We start from the raw sequence: 19182 nt of genomic DNA, 5'->3' as shown, positions 1-19182 counted from the left end.
AACTGGTATTTGTAGATGGATGGATTTTGTGTTTTAAATTGTAACTTTAACTGATTGTTAGTTCATGGCAATTATACATTAGTGCACTAACGTTTTATTGATAATTAATATACATTTTGGTTATATTACATGTATTTCAATTCATTTTAAAGCAATGTCATTTAAAACTAAATAACCATTTCATATGTCTATGGAAACCTGTTTCAGTCACTAAAAAAAGTCACATCCTTACACTGTACAATTAATTTGTTAGAAATAATATTAAATAATGTAATATGGACTTGAAACTCTTTACCACTTTACCATCCATCCTCTCGAGAATCAGTTGTTTTTGTCTTTATTGTATAAAACTTTAAAGTATTGTTTTATACAATATATTCTATGCAGCAAGGAGATGTTTCAGAGATTTCTTTTAAATTTTGTACCTCTAATTTTAAGATGCCTTGCTTGACATTTTGCAAAAATAACCCTTTAATTTAGATTTACCTTTGCCTGGGATTTTTTTTTTAATTTATTCATTGTATTTGTTTTGTTTCTTCAGTGGTGGAAAAATATCAGATCCTGATGACTTTAAGCAGTACCTTTATTTTGCTGATTCATCCCATTTCCTGTAAAACACAGTAGAGATGTTTTTGTGCTTCAGGTCTTCATAAATAACCAATGATGTCCTGCTACGAATGCTAGTGTTAAAGAGGAAAGGCAAGTGGTGACATTTTTGGGATGTTGTTGTAAAGTCTGAAGGAAACTGAAACATATTACACATACCTCACAGCAAGTTGTGATCTTAATATAGTAGTGACTGGAAGTTCCCATTTCAATGAGAGAAAAGCAGCGGCTTCACAAAGCTTGCTGCTCTATTTATAACCCATTCTTTAATTAAGAGCCTCGAGTGCACCTCCTCAGAGAAAAGTAGTAGGAAAAAAAAAAAGTTGGTTCGTCAGTTCTTTTGATATGCCAAACATTTTAGTGACTTTTAGCGCACTCCTTTGGTTTTACAGATTGTGATCAAACTTGTTGTTTCGTTTAATTTAATCAGCAGACAAAACCAACCAATCCAGCTATAATATTAAGCCTACTCGGCTCTCACTTCAACAGTTATATATAAAAATTGGTCTGCTGAAATTTTCAATAGATTCTTGTCCATTCTTGACTCTTGACCTTTTTTACCATGTTCAAAAGTTTTCTGTAGAGTATTGCCCAAGAAATGTAAATCTTGATGTTAGCTGGCCTGATGTTATCAGTCTCTTTGGCTTCACCATTCTCCTTTCAGACACAGCAGGCTGGTCTCTGCTGGTAATTTATTCATTAACTTAACTTTTGTTTGCTTAGTAACTAAATTATATTGAAGCTTTCTGATTAGAGGCTCCAGTCTGTTTGAGGCATTAGTTTGAATCCTTTGTTTGCACTTTTTTTTTTTTTACTTTTAGTAAAAATATTTGAAATAGTACTTAAATACTTCCATGTGGATCCTTGGACAGTAGACTCTGTGCAGTGTAGTAGCGATAAATAGCTTGTGGAGCTGAAACAGTAGCCGAAGTAGTCAGTTGTGCTTTCAGGTAATTTCTTGTGTGAGCGTATTCATAACCTACCTTGAATTCTAGCCTGAATCCCGTTGCTGCCATGGTAACACCTGAGGTTTCTCAGACGTGTGTCTGTTTGTGCTGCCCTGCCATCAGATGTAACGGAGCTAATTCATGCATGTTCAGGCACAATAAGGCCCTGATATTACTCAGCACAGGAGAGGTCACTTTTTTTTGATAAACTGTTTTTGTTTATCAGTATTGTTCAAACCTTTGCTTCTGTGCTGGGTTGTGTTTGAATATTCTCTTAGTTTCTCTTGCAAATACAGATGCCAGAAACTGAGATGTCCTGTACAATTTTAAAAAAGCACCTTTTGTGATGTGAATTTTGAAGCTTTCTTTAAGGCATATAGAAAGTGGCATAACTATGAGGGCAGACCCTTTCAGTGGGCTTATGCACGCTCACATGCTACAAAAACTCACTCAGCCACACAATTAGACACATGGAGAGACAGAGAGAGTTCGAATGCACTTAATGGGGTTTCGATCTTCTGCAATAGGTCCACAAAAAATGAGGCTACAGGAACAGGACATTCATTCATTCATTCTCAGTTGCTTTCATGCGTTTTGTATTTTCTGTAAATGTTTCTATTTCCTCACGGGCACCTCTCCCTTTCTGTCTCTCTCTCTCTGACTGACTATTACTACACACACACTCACAAAAACTGAGACAAATCTATTTTTTAAAAGTTCAGTTTTTGTTTGCTTTGATTTTTCCTCCGAGTGTCAAATATACAGATCAGCTGGTTGCTTGAACTGAAACGATAAGTGAATTAACTGCACAACATTCTGCAACTATTTAAATCATCGATGGACCATTTTTAAAATTGTTCCAGTAAAAAACGACAAGGTCCCTCTGATTTCAACATCTCAAACAGCTTTATTTTCTTGCTTTGTTTCATCAGGAGATGCAATCATTAAGTTCTGCGGTGCCAGCTTGTGAACCATAACCTGATTTAAATGTGACACATCTTCCCTATTAGGGCATGTCTTTGGGCAGTGCTGCAAGCCTACAGCTCCTATTTTAAACCCTTCCCTGCACGCCCTGTTCTGACCACTTCAACTTTTCTTTCAACAGTGCATGTTGGATCTCCTCCACCATGTCAAAATGCTGACCCCTTAGCTTATATATAATTATGTGAAAGATGAAAAAGTTGCAGCTAGTTGCAGATTGAAGACTGGAAGCAACCAGTTCAGGTTGATTCCACCAGATATACTCTATTGGACGCTTCAGGTTTTAGAGTAGAGCTTCGCACTGAAGTTCTCATCCCGGATTTCATTCTGAATTAGTGCAAGCCCCAGCAAATATCTTAAGAAATAACTGTCATTCTAATCAGATGCACTGCCTTCATGTGGGGAACTTTCACTCCAAACTGTTCCTTGCACTGGTGGAGCCTATTCAGCTTGTCATGGGGCAAGAGTTTGAGGAGACCATGAACAGGTTGCTAATCTGCCACAGGGGTAACACAGAGAGCCTGACAAATCAGAATTTAACATGCACATCTTTGGACTGTTGGAGGAAACGTGAGCACTCAGAGTCACAGGGACAACATGCAAACTCCGCAGAGAAAGGCCCCAGCCAGTGGATTCAAACCCAGGACCTTTTTCTGTGCAAACCACTGAACCACATAATGCACCACCCATTTAATTCCAGAGCTGCAGAAGGAGCAGACTTGAAGGGGAGATTGGCTAAATTTAAACCAGACATGGTTTCTGGTTTTAATGGTTGGAGTAACTGGACTTTCTGATTGCACCCCAAGTTATATCCTGGTGTTGGACTGTTGGACTGACTCTGGGAGATTGTAATGGCAGTTTTCCCACTATTTCTTGACATATGACTGACTGAAGAGTTCATAAAAAAAATATTTGGCAGGCTAAGCCCTGCACTTGTCTACAATGTCTCTCTTTTGCAAGCAAGAACATGAGAAAGCTTATTCTCCTCCGACTAACGTTCAGCCTTACAGGGACTCTCTTCTTAGACAGGTGTGGTCCTCCTGTTGGAAGCGCAGTTTCCAGGCAGCATCTCTGTGTTGTTGTGAGCAGCTGCAGCTGTGAAATGATCCACAGCCATGTCTATCTTACTGTTTTTGAGAGGCGAGGTTAAAGCGTAGAGCATGAACTCTGAGCCCACTGACACTGGTTTCGGCAAACCTGCCATGGTGGTGACTTTAGATTCAGCGGAGATGGACGGCTCCCGGTCACGGCTGAGTGATGCTCGGAAGGAGTGCGGGTCCCCTGCGCTGTGGTTGCTCCTGTAACTGTACCGGCGGCTGCGGTTCTGATAGTAACGGTTGCGGTAATACGATGAGCTTCGAGAGATGGGCGGCTTCATGAGCGAAGGCCGGCCCTTAGTGCGCAACTGTCTGTGTTTTTCTATGAACACATGCACTGCCAGGACGCCCACCATCTCAGCCAGCACAAAGGACAGAGCTCCGAAATAAAAGGACCAGCCGTAGGAGTAGCTCTTCTTGTTGTCGCTCTGGCTGGGGTCACCTGAGTTGGCTGATATGTACACAATGATGCCAATGATGTTACTGAGACCTGCAGTAGTGTTCATAGAGATGAAGAGGGTCAGTCAGATGTTTATTTGTGGAGGAATTTTTGCAGTTGACTGACACGCTACATGCTATGGAGGACTAAAAGTGCAAAAATGTAAATTTAATTAGTTAAATTAAAAAAAATTAAAGACACCAGTTAAATGCACCAGAAATAACAATAATGGTTAAAAAATGCTGAATGAATACAATAATTAATTAAATATGATACCAATTCTTGTTTCTATTTGATTTTCTTATTTTTTTGTATTTTTGTTACCTTTAAATTAATTTCCATTTATTTCCATTATTTTTATTTTATTGTGTTTTTTAAAAAAAAATTGTTTTATTTCCTTTTGCTGTTAATATTACTTTTGATGAATGTAATGATAGAGAATTATTGAGTCGTTCAATCATTATTTATTTTTGGCCCTTTTGATCCTCCATACCAACAAGAAAGTACAACCATTAAAACACCTGAAGAAAATAAATGTTTTTTTTAAAAAGATAAAATACCAGAAAGACTAACGTAGAAAAACATAATTAATAACAGTAAAAGAAAAAAAAAAGGGGGTATACATAAAATCTAACATCACTGACAAAAAGCTTTTAATTCTGTGTTTCAGAATTAATAAGGGACTGAATGAAGAGTCACAATAATAATCATGCTGCTGAAACAACTCTGTGTGTCTGACCTGCAGAGACAAAGAGTATACCCGCAGTGAGAATGACATTATAGCGTGACTTGTAGAACTCGCTGGCAGCTACGCAGACACCCCCAAGAAATAATAACCCCACACTGAGGATGGGGAAGAGGCTGGAGGCTCGTACCGCTCCTGTGCAGAGGACAGGAGAACGAGGGTATTAAGACACCACGCAAATGCCTCACACTGTCATCACAGCTGTTAAAAGTTCATGCAATTATTTGATACCCACGCAGTAAGTATTCAGCAGCGTCCTGCTCGTAGTCTGCATCATCAGGAAAGTGATCGATGTCCTTGCAAACACCCTGAAATGTCCCTGAAAACAGAAAATCAGACAATTACATCATTTTGTAACAAAAGTTGCTCAGCTTTGTCATTTTCCCATGTCTCCCTCTTCTTCTGTACTTGATGCAAATGTAAAATAAGCACAGGTATCTTCTCAGGTCGGTTTTTACTCAACCTGTCCACCTTCTAACCGTTTAACATGAATCAGTGCCCTCTTGTGGCCCTTTACTGTGTTTATATTGTGCTTGTGAGTTATGAGCATGCCCAAAGAGTCACTTTATGGCTTCACTTGTTCAGCCTATCAGATTTTAAACCTGGAAGACACAGTGTTGCAGTGGCTGTCCACACTCACTCATGTCATGTGATCACTTTTAGTTTTAGCTTGTCTCAAGTGAAAAGACAAATATTCCACTATCGCTCAACGCTACTGTATATGGCACAGACAGATAATAACCCTCGTAAGCCGTGAAGGCTCTGATGCATTATAATGATGCCTGGAAATACAAACATCAGCCTTTGTAACCTTTGGCCGCGAGATGCCTTTTAGTATTTGCGCACACAGGATCGTATTGACAAATGTGTCCCTGTGAGCCCGCCCTGATTGACCAGTATCGATGATGTGGCTCGGTCCCCATGGTTACCAAAACAAAACTCATTCATTAACAACAGATAAGCTGCGGCGAATAGGGCTGAGAGAAAATATGTGAGGTGTAAAGTTATTCAAATTATTGTCACATTAGAAACAAGAGATCAGATCATCTGTCTCCATCTGGCTCAACAACAAATTTGTCTCTGAGCGCTTTTTTCATGCATCACGATTATCTTCATCTATCTGCCTGTTTATGGCTTTTTTTGCAATGCAGGCTAACTGACCAACACGCAGTCACACCAGACTGTTAAAGCACTGATGACCTCTGCATGCTCTGTTTCCTCTCCATTAAACCTTTTTTAGGTTGGCTTGGTTTTACAGGCGGCAGGGGCAGCAGCAGAGGGAGGGGATGCAAGGGAAGTGAGGAGGAAATCGAAAAGCCAAGCATTTTCTCTTCATTCAGAAACTTAGCAAAGCAAAACAGAACCAAGGATATAGGGTGAGAGAAGTATTGGTAGTGCTATTAAAGAGAAATGAATAATTAAAAATGTCATTTCTATCCATCATATAGCGAGGGCTAAACCTTCTCTATAGTCTTCTTTAAGATGTGTCCTCATGACTCCAGCAAACAATCAAAATCTAATCACAGAGGCATCAAAGTGCAAATATGAGATGTCTGTAACAACAAGCCTTTTTCCTCTGAATGATTTCTGTGTTTAAGAGTTTAATGAAGCTATAAAAAAGGAGAGATGGCCTCAGGAGTATTTTAAATGGCGTTTGTCTGCAAAGAGTCTTTAATGAAATCTTGGTGAAGTCTAGTCAAGATCAAATATTTAAAAAAGCCTGAAACAATATTTGTTATCACGTATGAGGAAATCTAACATTTTTACTTCATTATTTACCAACTAACTACAAATTAAAATTTATGTACCAAACATTTGTTATATGTATAGTGGTATCATCTGCACAGTGCAAGTAAAAAATAGTTTTCACATATTAGTCACATATTTATAGTTACAATCACTATAACAGGGTATTTTTATGTCGGATTTCTACTTTTCGTGATACAGAATATAAATACTCCACTCAACTGTTGAGTGCCGAACATTTTCAGGTCTGTAATACTATTACTATGTTGTAATACTTTGTAATACTATTACTATGTTGTAATACTTTGTAATACTATTACTATGTTGTAATACTTTGTAATACTTTTACTATGTAGCTGCTGTTGTATGATTTATCGATGTAGCAATTATCACCCGATAGAGAAACACGATGCACATCTTTGTTTATATAATCAGCCGATAGAGGCCTGCTTGTAAGAACCGACAGTGTTATTGCTATTTAATATTGAGTTGCCCATTTATATCCTATTTAGTTTATTAGATTAACAAGTCATAGTCACATAAACACACCATAGTGCATATTTACTATGTTTAGATTGACCATTTTTGTTGTGTTTCACTCTGGGCTGTTTTAGAAGCTTCTAATGTGAAACCACATGCAGGTGTAGTGTGACTCCCACCCTCCGTGCAGCAGGTCCTCCACAGACCGGAGTGGGTCAGGACCTCTTCGTTCTTGCGGACCGTCTCGTTGTCGCTCAGGGTCTTAGAGCGGCACACCCCTCGGGAGTACAGCCAATAGTCCGTTCCCACGGCGATGGTCATGAGGCTGAAGGCACAGAAAGCCCCTGCTGTGGTCAGAAGCATCATCACACCCCGGTTAAACACCCTCATGTCTCCTCCTCCCTCTGAGGACCGAGTCTGGCAGAGTTTAGAGGTTGTTCAAAACTTTCCCTCTGTGTCTGATCTTTGAGTTGATCCAGGAAGGAAACTCCGAGCACATCTTCTGCCGCCCCATTTTCCTCTAAACTATAAAACTTTGTTCACAAAGATGTTTCCATGTTAAAGGCACAGAAGCTTGATGTCATCTTGTTGGCTGTGCAGAACAAGTAAAGAAACGGCGCTGAAAGTTGGAGGAAATGATAGAGGAAAGCAGTCTGGAGAAAATGGCATCAGCGGCACGTTTCTCGACTCGTTCTAGTTTGTTGTAGCCCAACTCTGCACGGGCTCAGTCTGCAGAATGACCCCGCCTGTCTGATTGTATGTGTGTGTGCGTTTGTCCGTGTGTGTGTGTCCCTGTCACTAAGAATAGCACAGGCCTCATGCAAACCAGTTCATAGTCCACCAGGTCAGCACCATGGAGAGCAGCAAGAGAGCAGAAAGTAGTGCGCATTATTTTCTGGCAAAGACACAATAAAACCTTTAGCTCAGCCTAAAAACACTTCAATATAGAACTGCAAAAAGGCAGCTTTACATTTTAAATTCAGTCTTAAAGTGGAGATAAGTGCCCGTGAACACTACAGCAGAGCTTCTTTGGTCTCTCTCCTCTTTAGCCTGTAGGATGCAACATCCATGTTTTTGAAAAAATACAAAAATTAGCAAATTTTGATTAATCTGACCAGAGAACGGTTTTCCACTTTGCCTCAGTGCATTTTAAGTGAGTATCGCTTCAGAAAAGATGGAGACGTTTCTGGATCATGCTCACATGTGGCTTCTTCTTTGTATGATTGAGCTTTAAGCAGCATTACTGGATTATAAAATGAACTGTGTTCACAGATGTCGCTTTCAGGAAGTGTTCCTGAGCCCATGCAGTGATTTTAATGTCATTCCTGTTTTGATTTCAGTGCTGCTTGAGGGCTCAAAGATCACAGGCATCCAATATCGATTTTCTGCCTTGTCTCCTGCACACAGCAAGATTTCCCCCAGATTCTCGGACTCTTTTGATGATATTATGCAATATAGATGATGAAATAAGTCTAAGTCTTCACAACCGTTCACTGAGGAACGTTCTGAAACTCTTTGCAGATTGAACCTCTACCCATCTTTAGATCTGAGAAACTCTTCCTCTCTACCATTTCCTTTTTATACCCAATAGTCTTACTGACCTGTTTCCAGTTAACCTAATTAACTGCAAAATATTTCCTTTTAGAACCACTTACTTTTCCAGCCTTTTCTTCCCCAACTCCTCTGAGACATGTTGTTGCAATCAAAATTTTAACAGCAAATTTTCTCAATTCAAACATTTGATGTGTTTTCCATTTTATATTGTGACTAAAATATGAGATTTACGCAATGACAGGAGTCACCGCCTCCTTTCAAATTTAGGATCTAAATTCACCTCTTATATAAAGTCTTGGTCATTGTTACAGTCATGGTAAAAAGAAGAGCACAAACTGTCAGTTTTTAGATTTTACATACGAGGATATGAGAAGGAAAATAATTTCAAAAAATTTAAATACAACCTCAAACAAACAAGAACACATGACATATTACACTGTGTAGTTATTTAACAAAAATTAAGCCATAATTTTAGAAGCACTCTGTGGGAAGAAAACGTATCAGCGTAAGGAGCGGCCAGGTGCTGCTATTCAAATGCACTTGATTAAACGATCATCAACAAGTGCGAACACTTCTACCAAAGCAGACGTTTGGCAGTCTGCTGCTCTGGAGCATCAGCAATGATGTTAGGGAAGCATCTGTGGCTGTCTATCAATCTGGGAAGGGTCATAAGGAAGAGGTCAGCAAAGAAGAAGTTGGATAATTAGGGAGATGAAGAAGGAGTTCTGGGAGGCTAGGTGTACAGCAAAGAGAGAGGTGACAAAGGCAAAGGAAAAGGCTTGTAGTGAGTTGTGAGGCTGGACACTAAGAAAGGGAGAGGCAGAGAAAGGATGTGATAGAGATGGAAATGTACTAAGAAGTGAAGAGAGTGTGTTGAGAAGGTGGAAGGTGTGCGTTGAGGGTTTCATGAATAAAGTAAAAGAGGAGGATAAATGTAGGATAGCGAAAAGTGCAGACAGAATGGGGAGTGTTAGGGGTGTATTCTGACAGAAGGATAAAGAGTAAAAGGGAAGTTCAGGTTGAGCTGTTTGGAGACAAAAGTTAAAGAGGGAAGTTTGGACCTGTGAAGAGGAGGGATGGTCAATGTTTAAGAATCAGAGGAGGGTCATGATGTAATGAAGGAGGACGGGCAGAGGATTGGTGTGACAGAGGACCCCTAAAGGGAACAACTGAAAGATGAAGCAGCCACATTTGGTGAAAACCAATCAGCACAAACATCTCATATCACCCGTCAAGCACGGTGGTGGAGGAGTGAGCATTTGGGCTTGTTTTGCAGCATCAGGACTCAGGCGCCTTTCTAGTTATTGAATCAGCCATGAACTCCTCTGCATACTAAAGTATTCTAGACTCAAATGCGAGGCCATCTCTCTGATAGCTAAAGCTCGACTGAAATCAAGATCTGCAACAGGACAATGATACAATGAAAAGGAAAAAGTATACTTTCTCTGTGCCATGACTGTATGTATGCTGTATGTATAACCAATAATGCATAATCAGGTAGAAAAAAAACCATTTTGAAAACACTTTTAAATAGACAGACAGAACTCTCATGGGGCTTTTTCTTTGGCCAGGTTTACTCATTACATGTCCTTTAATATTAATATTGTCATCAGTATTCACTCCACAAGAATATCATACAAGTGATTAAAAGAATAAATGAGGATGTGACTATTTAAGGCTTTGCAAAGTGAGTGGCCATGTGTGTGAAGAAGCAAAAGCAATCAACCCCAACCAACGAGCTTCCTCGCTGTAAAATGTTCTGTTATGATCAATCACCGTTTCAGCTTCTCGACTAAACCGCACATTATTATATATATATGTCATTGGTGAACTTGCACAGCAGGCCTTTGAACACAGTGTTTCTGTTGAGAAGTTAAATGTGCACATTTGATAAGTGTTAATAATAGTTTCCAAGGAGCTGTAAGCAGAATCGGGCTGTAATACTCTGCAGATTCATCCGTCCAAGCGACTTATTTCATGTTCTCACAGAGCCACTTGATACTTATTATCACTACAACTATAGAACTGCTCATTATAGCTGCTTTAATTTCAAGAATACAATACAGATTTAAAAATCTGTATCGCTTTCAAGAACAATCCCTCCTCTCCATCGCAGACATAATATACATCTCGGTAAGAAATGAAGCACGATCACAAGATTGTCTTTGATATCTTTTTGTGTAAAATGGAGTTAAAAGAGGCAAAAAAGGAGAAAAACACAAGAGAGCCAGAGTTTCTGGAATGTTTTATGATAATTCATTTTAATGCATCTTTCTGCAGGTGTCTCTCACGCGCAGGTAAAGACAGCGCATGCAACACATGTACACTGTCCATTTACACAATCCCTTGGTTGCTTAATAAAAGTTGCCCACTTCCTCCTCCTCCTGCCTTTTTGCATAGTTAACACTTTACTCCCCCATCTTTTGCCCTCCCTCTGTCTTTCTCGTCTTATCACATTTCCTTAAAATGATATGAACGTTAACCGGGGGGGGGGGGGGGGGGGGGGGGGAGATCAAAAGAAGATTTAAGGGAAGGAGGAGGAGGAGGGGGGAAGAGAGAACGGGGGGGGGGGGGGGGGGTGGAGGAATAGTAGAGAAGTGCACGATAACATGAAAAACACTTCTAGCTCTACATCCCATTCCTATTCACACATACACACAAACACAGGTCATACAGCACCGTTACATCAATACGCTCATTTACAGACAGCCAGACAGTCTTTGCTCCGTGCTTTGTAAAGCAAACTGTGTAGCCACGCATATTCAAAACACTATTAAGAGACACAGCATTCAGAGTGGGAACTAAAACTTTGATTTTGGATATTTCAGAACTGACTCTGGACACCTGACGAGGTCCCCCCTCGTCGTCCGAGAGGTCGAAAGCAAGTCTTTAAACTACTGGACCAACAAACATGGCATGCATAGAGGAGCGGCACCACAAAGACTGTATAGGCCTACAGCACTAACCCACCGCATACGTACACAGTGCCATAGAGAAAGAGATTAAGCTAGAGAAAGACGTCTTTAAATATCTCTGCCGAAACAGGCATTTGGGGTGGGGGGTCTTTTTTTTTCCTTTTTTAATTTTTCTTTTTGCATCAATTTGGAAGACGAAACGTGCTTAAGACTAAGTTCAGGACTAACTTAGACATGAGGTTATAAATCAGAGCTTTTTGAATTCATAACCAACCTTCCTCCAAACCGCAGCCTGCACAGACACACGTGTGTGTGAGTGAGCATGTACATATTGATCATTGCAGGCTCATGATGCAACTTCCACAGGCTGAAGGGAAGAAAATCAAGTAAACAGACACTCTTGTTGGTGATCAATAGAGCACATACACACTATTAGCACATTCACTGTGACTCTTGATCACTGCTCTTCGTACTGACCGGCTCACTGTGAGGTACTGGGAATGCTAACCACCTGGAGTTTTCTGGAAACTGGCCACCAGCGGGCTTTGTTTCACACTGCTGTCTGTGTGTTTGTGGAGCTAATGTGACGGTTTATGATTGCCCAGTTTAGATGCTGGTGTGGGTCGAGACTGAAGACGGCGCGGCTCTGAGTCCTGATCTGATGCTGGATGGGTCTTTAATGAAATGTGGCTGGGCTGTACAAGCTGGAGTAAAGTCCGGCCTCTAACCAGCCGGAAGTCATCAGACTTGTATGATGAATTCTGGGTTGGTGTAGGAGAAGCCTTGAAACTCGTTCTGGTCAAGGTTCATGATGAAGAGCTTGTCTGTTGGCGTCAGCTCCACCACCATCTTTGTAAACTCCTTGTCGAAGTTGCAGACGTCTCTGCGTGTTTTCTGACACACACACGCACAAAAAAAAATAAAAACAGAAAGAAGGAAGAAAGAGAATAAAGTTAGAGCGTATTTGTAAAAGAGGTTTTTTTTTTTTTTTTTAAAAAGGCGGTTCAGACAGAGGGTTGACAACAAGGAATTAGAACATCTATGTTAGAAAAAGCACAAAGATGAAGCGTGGAGGAGGAGGCAAATACTTGTGACACAAGCAAAGACACAGTTTGATCATTTGCAGAGGTGGGACAAAGTCAGTGTCTAGTGCCTGAAGTCTAGAAAGTCAAATTCAACGTGCAAAATCATGTGATGAATTCAAAATCAGTCCATAAAACACTAAAATATCCTGAAAACCTGCTTCAGTGAGCTGCGGTCTGGTGTTTTTGGCTTAAAGTTTAGAGGCCTCAGCTCCACTTGCTACTCTTTCTCTGCAGTGTAAATGACCAATGATGGACTGATTATACATGTCCACAGTCATGACACTTTAACTGATTGATGCTGAATCAGGTAAGTAAATCCTAAAGATTGATTCTGTTCATCTGGATGAGGATGTATACATCCTGGACAGGGAGGAACGCTGGTTTGAGCGCAGAGTCAAGAAAGCCATTTACACGGAAAGGGAAAGACCATCTCTGAATCGGGGGGGGGGGGGGGGGCCCTAACGGTATATCTTTTGCCATCTTAAAATGCTGAGATTGCAGCCATTCCACTCGCCTCTGTCAGTGGGCCCCAGGGTGGCTTGCCATCACCAGTGTGTGAATGGGTGGATGACTGACTGTGTAGAGCGCTTTGGGTCCTTAGAGACTAGTAAAGCGCTATACAAATACAGGCCATTTACCATTCCCCAACTCTCTGTAAATGGTACTCATGGTCTTTGATCAATGGTCATGACAATTTGTGCATTAATGATCAAGGAACTGACCTCACAGCCCAATGTTCATTTATTGGGCTGGTTTCAGTTATTGTGCAAATGTACTGTTTATAAGGTTGGGGAAACCTGCAGTCAGCTGAGACTGAAGAAGTCACCTGGATGAGTGATGAGTGGAAAAACGCTTCGTAGAGCTGAGGGCAAATGAAGACTCTCGACCCCTTGAGTTTGTCTTAATAGGGAAACTCTGTGAAATGGTCATAATGTGATTATATTGATCAGGTCAGCTTTAGTCTTTGGGTTGAGGTGATATAAAGTCATTTCAGGTCAAAGGACTTAAAGTTAAAACAATAATCTAACATTCATATGAACACTCAAACTGATTTGGTATCCTGATATCCTCACATTTTCTTAATGGTCTTTTAAGGTTTCCTGTCATCATCTGTTTCAGTGTCATATGAGCATCTGGCTATTTTTTTTATGAATCAGTCGTGTGGGCTGCGTGTGCGTTTTGATGTCAGAGTCCAGTGTAGTCCACACCTCTGATCACTAGTAAAAGGTGGCACCACCAAAACTGTTAGACTGAGCACAACAGATCAGATTCCAAATAGACTGAGAAAGCAAGTGGATAACAAACAAAACACACCCTGCGGACGAACCCAGAACAACTTCTGACAACTTCAACAGCACAGATGCAGAAAGACCCAAGACAAACTTCCAGAGCCAGAGAGAAACAGAGGAAATGTTCCAGTACAGAGCAGACGAGGATCGATAAAAGAGACCTGCTGAGGACCAAACCACAACCGAAAGGATTTCACACAGGGAGGTGAAGCAGTGAGCCCAAGACACACGAGTCACACACACACACACACACACACACACACAGTTTTAGTTTCCTACCTCCTCGTTTCATCACAGGGCTTCCAGCTGAAATGACTTTCCCCATCTCTACCACTGGTCCATGTGTTCACCATTAGTGCATGAAGCAAGTGTATGTTTGTGGCTTCAGAGTGTTTCATTGATTCATTGATTAAAAATTGGTGTAAGGAGACTGAGTAACAATAATCACACAGTATATTTGGATTTATGTTTTTGATAACCCTAAGCTCTTCAAATTATAAATCGGACTGATGGTTTATGTGTCACAAGCTTTAAAGACGCTAATAAATCAGTTTAAACCTGTGACTGATTAAATTTTGTAGGTGTCACAGTCACAAACCATTCAAGTTTTATACATTTTTATTAAACTTTTCATACGTCTACATGACACCATTAGAATTATTTTGGCCGTGCGGTGGGTTCAACCTTCATAAAGCTGGTGCAGGTGTTTTCACAAAATAGTCGAGCATCCAGATGTAAGAAGACTCCATTCAAATACAGGAGTAGTAATTTCACTATTGACCAAGTATCACAGCAGAGCCATTTTAAATGATTTGATGCGTCAACAAATATAAAATGTGCAACTGCCCGGCAGTCCAACCTCAACTCAGACAACAGTAACAGCCATGTGACGCAAACGAAATCCAGATACAGAAATTTCCTACACTGACCTTTTAAAGGGCTCACTAGTGTCCTACTATGTCTCGACCACAGACAGCGTAAAACAAGGACGTAGCTTAAAACTGTGCCGTAACCTTGCGCTCTTTTTAACAGCCAGCAGGGGGCGATATCTGGAATTGAAAAAAATGACTTCCGGTCCTCTATAAATTTAAGGGCAAAGCGCCTGACTTTACCTCAGTAAACATTTTCCTGCTCCAGTTTATCTGCTCAGTCACTCCTTTCATGTCATACTGAATTAAAAAGATGATAATTTTTAAAAATCTTGGTACACGGTTCATTGTGATTTATTAGTCGTTAGCCAATGAGCATGAGCATAGTCTTTTTATTACAAAAATGTAGTTTCAATCATTATTTAGGCATCCAAATTCTTTTAGTTTTTGTCGACTAAATAAAAGATTATCACAGACTAAACCCAAAGTTGGTTCATTCGACTAAATTATAAAGTGTAAATGTGTTTTTACCGGTGAGAGCTGCTCCACATGGTTTACAAAGCGTCTTATTTCCCTTGACATCAACTGTGAAATGTTTCCATATGTTTGCTCTTTCCTTCATCTCAAGCATTAAAATCTTTTCACGTTTTCATGAGAAACCAGAAGCATGGGAGATTACTTCTGATTGGATCACTTCCAAACTCATCCTGCCTTTCTACACAGCCCAATCAGTTTGGATTTTATTCACTAACAAAAGTGTCAAAGGGGCATTTTGATCATAGCTTTTATTTAGTTATCTCGTTTGTCAGAAAAAAAAGGTGTTTTATTGTCGTTGGTGGCAGAAGCTTTAAACTGGGCGCTTCATTAACTAGTGCGTGTTATCACTGTAGCTACATCCATCCGTCTCTGGTCTTTGGGAAAGCTTTAAAAATTGTGCTAAAGCTTTCATAACTATTGTGAATGAGGGCAGCCTAGCAGATATTAGCTGTTGCTATTCTGCACTGTATGTGTGTTAAATGACACTTTTCCCAAACCAAGTCTGAATTTATGTGATGAGTTAGGGGACTTTTCACAGACCACTGAGAATTTGTGGTCCCTCTGCTTGGATGGGGGTATCTGATGCACTGTGTTTGGGTGCAACAACATTAACAAAGCAGACACAGCAGAAGTAGTCTGGTAGGCATCAGTGAGTATATTATCAGTTTCCAGTCATACAGGACAATTACACGATCCACTGAAGCATCTCTCTCATCCAGAAACAATGTATCCAAATACAGTATCTCTCTGATATATAGAACTCAATATATATATATATATGTATAATTTTCTCTGCACTCTCTCTTGTTATTTCAACATGTATTCCTCACCATTGCCATCATCACAATAAGCGCTTTTTCATCTGGAAGAATAGTTTTTCAAGAAGCATTTTTGTAAAACAAACCCTTTGATATCGCCTTCCTGTCTCTTCTTTTTTTTCTTTTCTTTTTGATACGAGCTCAAAGAACATCATTTGACACACTGTTACTACCCTGCATCGTTACACAGTTACAAAAGTTTAATACAACTCAGACAGTTCATTTGATATATGAAAATTATGGGATATTGTATTACTTGTGAACAGAAAGTATAATGCATATCATAATTATACATGAACTGCAAAATGGCACAAAATGGCTGCCTTCATCACAGTTGAGTTGTTTCACAGCCTTGTGAATTCTGGACTTTATTTTGGCACTTTTGGACATCCTGTTTCTGTAAGCTAACAGACTACCGACTTCACAAAACTCTAAACACCTTCATCATATGTGAAATTCTCCAAAGATGGTTGTGCACAAGCAAAGAGATATGATCTCTGTCATTAAAAACAGTGTAACTGTGGAGATTGTTTTCGGAAATTGATCATGAGAAGAGCTTTAAAAAAAAAAGAAAGAAAACAAAAACAAACAAAACAAACAAACAATGAAATTTAAAAAAAAAAAAATCACTAAGTTGATGCAGATTTTAGACAAAAGTAAACATTCGGAAAAATGATTAGTAGTCAAACAATCATAGCAAAGCAATTGGTCAATTTTCACTTACACTGCATGAATTACCAACATGTGATCATAGTACACTCATCAATATAGGTTGTCATAGTCAATATGCAATTACAAAGGAGGGCAACATAGAGACGGAGCAGGCTAAAGTCGGCCCTGAGGTCTGACTCCGACATCAGCCTGCCGGTGTGAGCAGCCGTGTGGCATTTAGGAGCGAGCAACATGTCTGTACTAAAGATAAAAATACAGCCAGTAGAGCTGCTACAAGAGCAGCAGTGTAACGTGACGCGCTAAACTACAATAAACTCAGAACAGTGTCGCTGCTGCAAACAAGACTAGCCGCCTACTGGCACCTTGACACTTGATTATTTTAGTCGCATTTCAGTGGAGCACCTGTCTGCATTTCATGTGTGAACATTATTTAGGAAATACAAGAAATACATCCGATTCAATTTTTTTTCTGAAAGTCAGATGAGATGATAAATATCACCCATGTTTATGCAGAGGTGTTAGCCTGGTTTACTGTGAAAAATGGAAGCTGCGGGGGCCAGCTAGCCTGGTTCTTCTCACTAATGTGGCAACAATAACTACCATTAACTACACAAAAATCTTTTATTTAATGTTTTAATCTTTGAAGCAAATGTAGCAACCTGCAAGGCAAAGGTTATTCAACTGAGAGGGTTAGCAGAGCTAGATTAAGGAGCTAGTGGCTAACTGCTAACCAAGTCTTTAATTTTTTTTCTTTGCGCAATGTGTATAAAAAAAACCCTGGCAGCTAGACTAATGTTTTACTGTTTGTAGCTAACAATCTTCAAAATATAAATTGTTACTCAATGTTTAGCATTGTTAACCGTTTGTGCTCGCTAGCAGTTTAACTGTGCAAATTCATGCTAATTTGCACAAAAAGTATGACAGACTGGAATGTTTATTTTTAATATTTACATATTAACTAAAAAGATACCACCCTGCTTTGTAATATTTAAAAGTTGGTAATCAAGTTGTTTAGGAGTTATACTTTTAATGTGTCGCTGTTTATGTGCTACCTATCAAACTTTACAGCAGTGCCAGAAGGTAAATCAACCAGTTTGCTCAAGGACAGCTAAATACTACCTTTCAGTGTCATCATCTGTCATGTGGCTCTTTCCTTACAGGCCACTGATGTCCTTTAAGCATCTTAGGGAGGTTTTATATCATATAACACTATTTTACCAACCAGGATATCTGTGCTAGTGTGCTTGCTAGCTTCCCCATAAAGCGAGACAGTTGTACTGCTTTGTTTATGAGTTTAAGCCACAACTCGCAGCTTTGTTGTGTTGCATATCTGTAAAACCACAGAGACATGTTAATCTGCTTTACTTCTGGTTACCTTATTGTTGAGATTAGAAAGAGCCAGGCTAGCCATTTCTAGGTGCTTCCAAACTTAATGCTAACTGCTGGTCAGTAACCCCTGGTAACCACCTGATGCTAAGGAAAAGCATGTATTCTGTGACCAGTTGGTAAGAGGTTGCTGGCTGTTGCTAGGTGAAATTGGTCACAAAGAGGGCTGTGGGCTGAGAACCTCCATGCAGTTAGCTTATATGGAACACGCAGATTTGTCTGAAAAGACTCACAGTACTTGCAAAATGCAAAAAGTTGTGTCTTACTGCTGCAACCAAAATATTTAAAAAAGCACGACTTTTCCTTTGAATGCAAACTGTCTTTTTTTAAGTTTCACTAAAATTTGGAGAGTAACTATAGAAAATATTTGGCATCTTCCACGTAGAAATAGCATGCAGGTTTTGGGTGCAGCAACCTCTGTGCAACGCTTTTACCTAGCAACAGCCAGCAACCAGTCCAACCAGTCAGAGAACACACATTTTACGTTGCCAGGGGGTTGGGAAGTGTGTGACTGAGGCTTAATCCCTACCTAGCTACAACGCCACGTACATTAACACTAGAGTGATATTATTTGCTATCAAATTGTGATGAGTTAAAAGGAAAAGACACATTTCCCAAAATGTTGAGTGATTTCTTTCACCCTTCCAAATACAATATGAAATATGAAATTGTGATTTATTTATTTTTTTGTACAGTATGTGTGGTGCAAGAGATACTAATGCAGACCAGTAATATGCCGCATGGTCAGTGATCTGTGTAGGAGTACTCAGGGTTAACAAATGAGAAGCCTTGGAATTCTTGCTGGTCCAGGTTGCCTATAACGTCCTGATCTGGGGGGGTCAGCTCTGGGGGATGGCGTGTGAAAAAGCGGTCAAAGTTCTCCGCATCACGCCCACACTGCCATGGAGAGGAGAGGAGAGAGATGGGGGGGATGCAGTGAGTTTGATGAAGGATGACAGGAAAAAAAGGACAACAAACAACAAAGAGAAAAAAGAGAAATACAACTAAAATATGGC

General features: G+C 39.9%; 2 protein-coding genes across 3 annotated transcripts in view; both read right to left on the bottom strand.

The window, feature by feature from the left end:
* Positions 1 to 3486: 3486 nt before the first annotated feature.
* LOC120728663 (voltage-dependent calcium channel gamma-3 subunit-like) lies at positions 3487 to 4223 on the bottom strand. The gene has a single exon (XM_040023712.1). The coding sequence runs from the start codon at positions 4135 to 4137 to the stop codon at positions 3556 to 3558; it is 582 nt and encodes a 193-aa protein (XP_039879646.1). The 5' UTR covers positions 4138 to 4223; the 3' UTR covers positions 3487 to 3555.
* Positions 4224 to 11168: 6945 nt separating this feature from the next.
* Positions 11169 to 19182, bottom strand: part of LOC120728659 (protein kinase C beta type-like) — a 38314-nt gene continuing 30300 nt past the window's right edge. Inside the window, exon 17 of one of the 2 annotated variants that reach the window (XM_040023707.1) lies at positions 11169 to 12404. In XM_040023707.1, the coding sequence (XP_039879641.1) occupies positions 12252 to 12404 (153 nt within the window). In that variant the 3' untranslated portion in view covers positions 11169 to 12251. Of the gene's footprint in view, positions 12405 to 15922; positions 19064 to 19182 lie in introns of those variants that run through there. The other variant, XM_040023706.1, reaches the window with a different exon arrangement.

Source organism: Simochromis diagramma, unplaced genomic scaffold, assembly GCF_900408965.1.
Source record: "Simochromis diagramma unplaced genomic scaffold, fSimDia1.1 OVJJ01000302.1, whole genome shotgun sequence".
Taxonomy (NCBI): Eukaryota; Metazoa; Chordata; class Actinopteri; order Cichliformes; family Cichlidae; genus Simochromis; species Simochromis diagramma.
The sequence above is the reverse complement of the archived record's forward strand: the minus strand, read 5'-3'. Positions and strand labels throughout refer to the sequence as shown.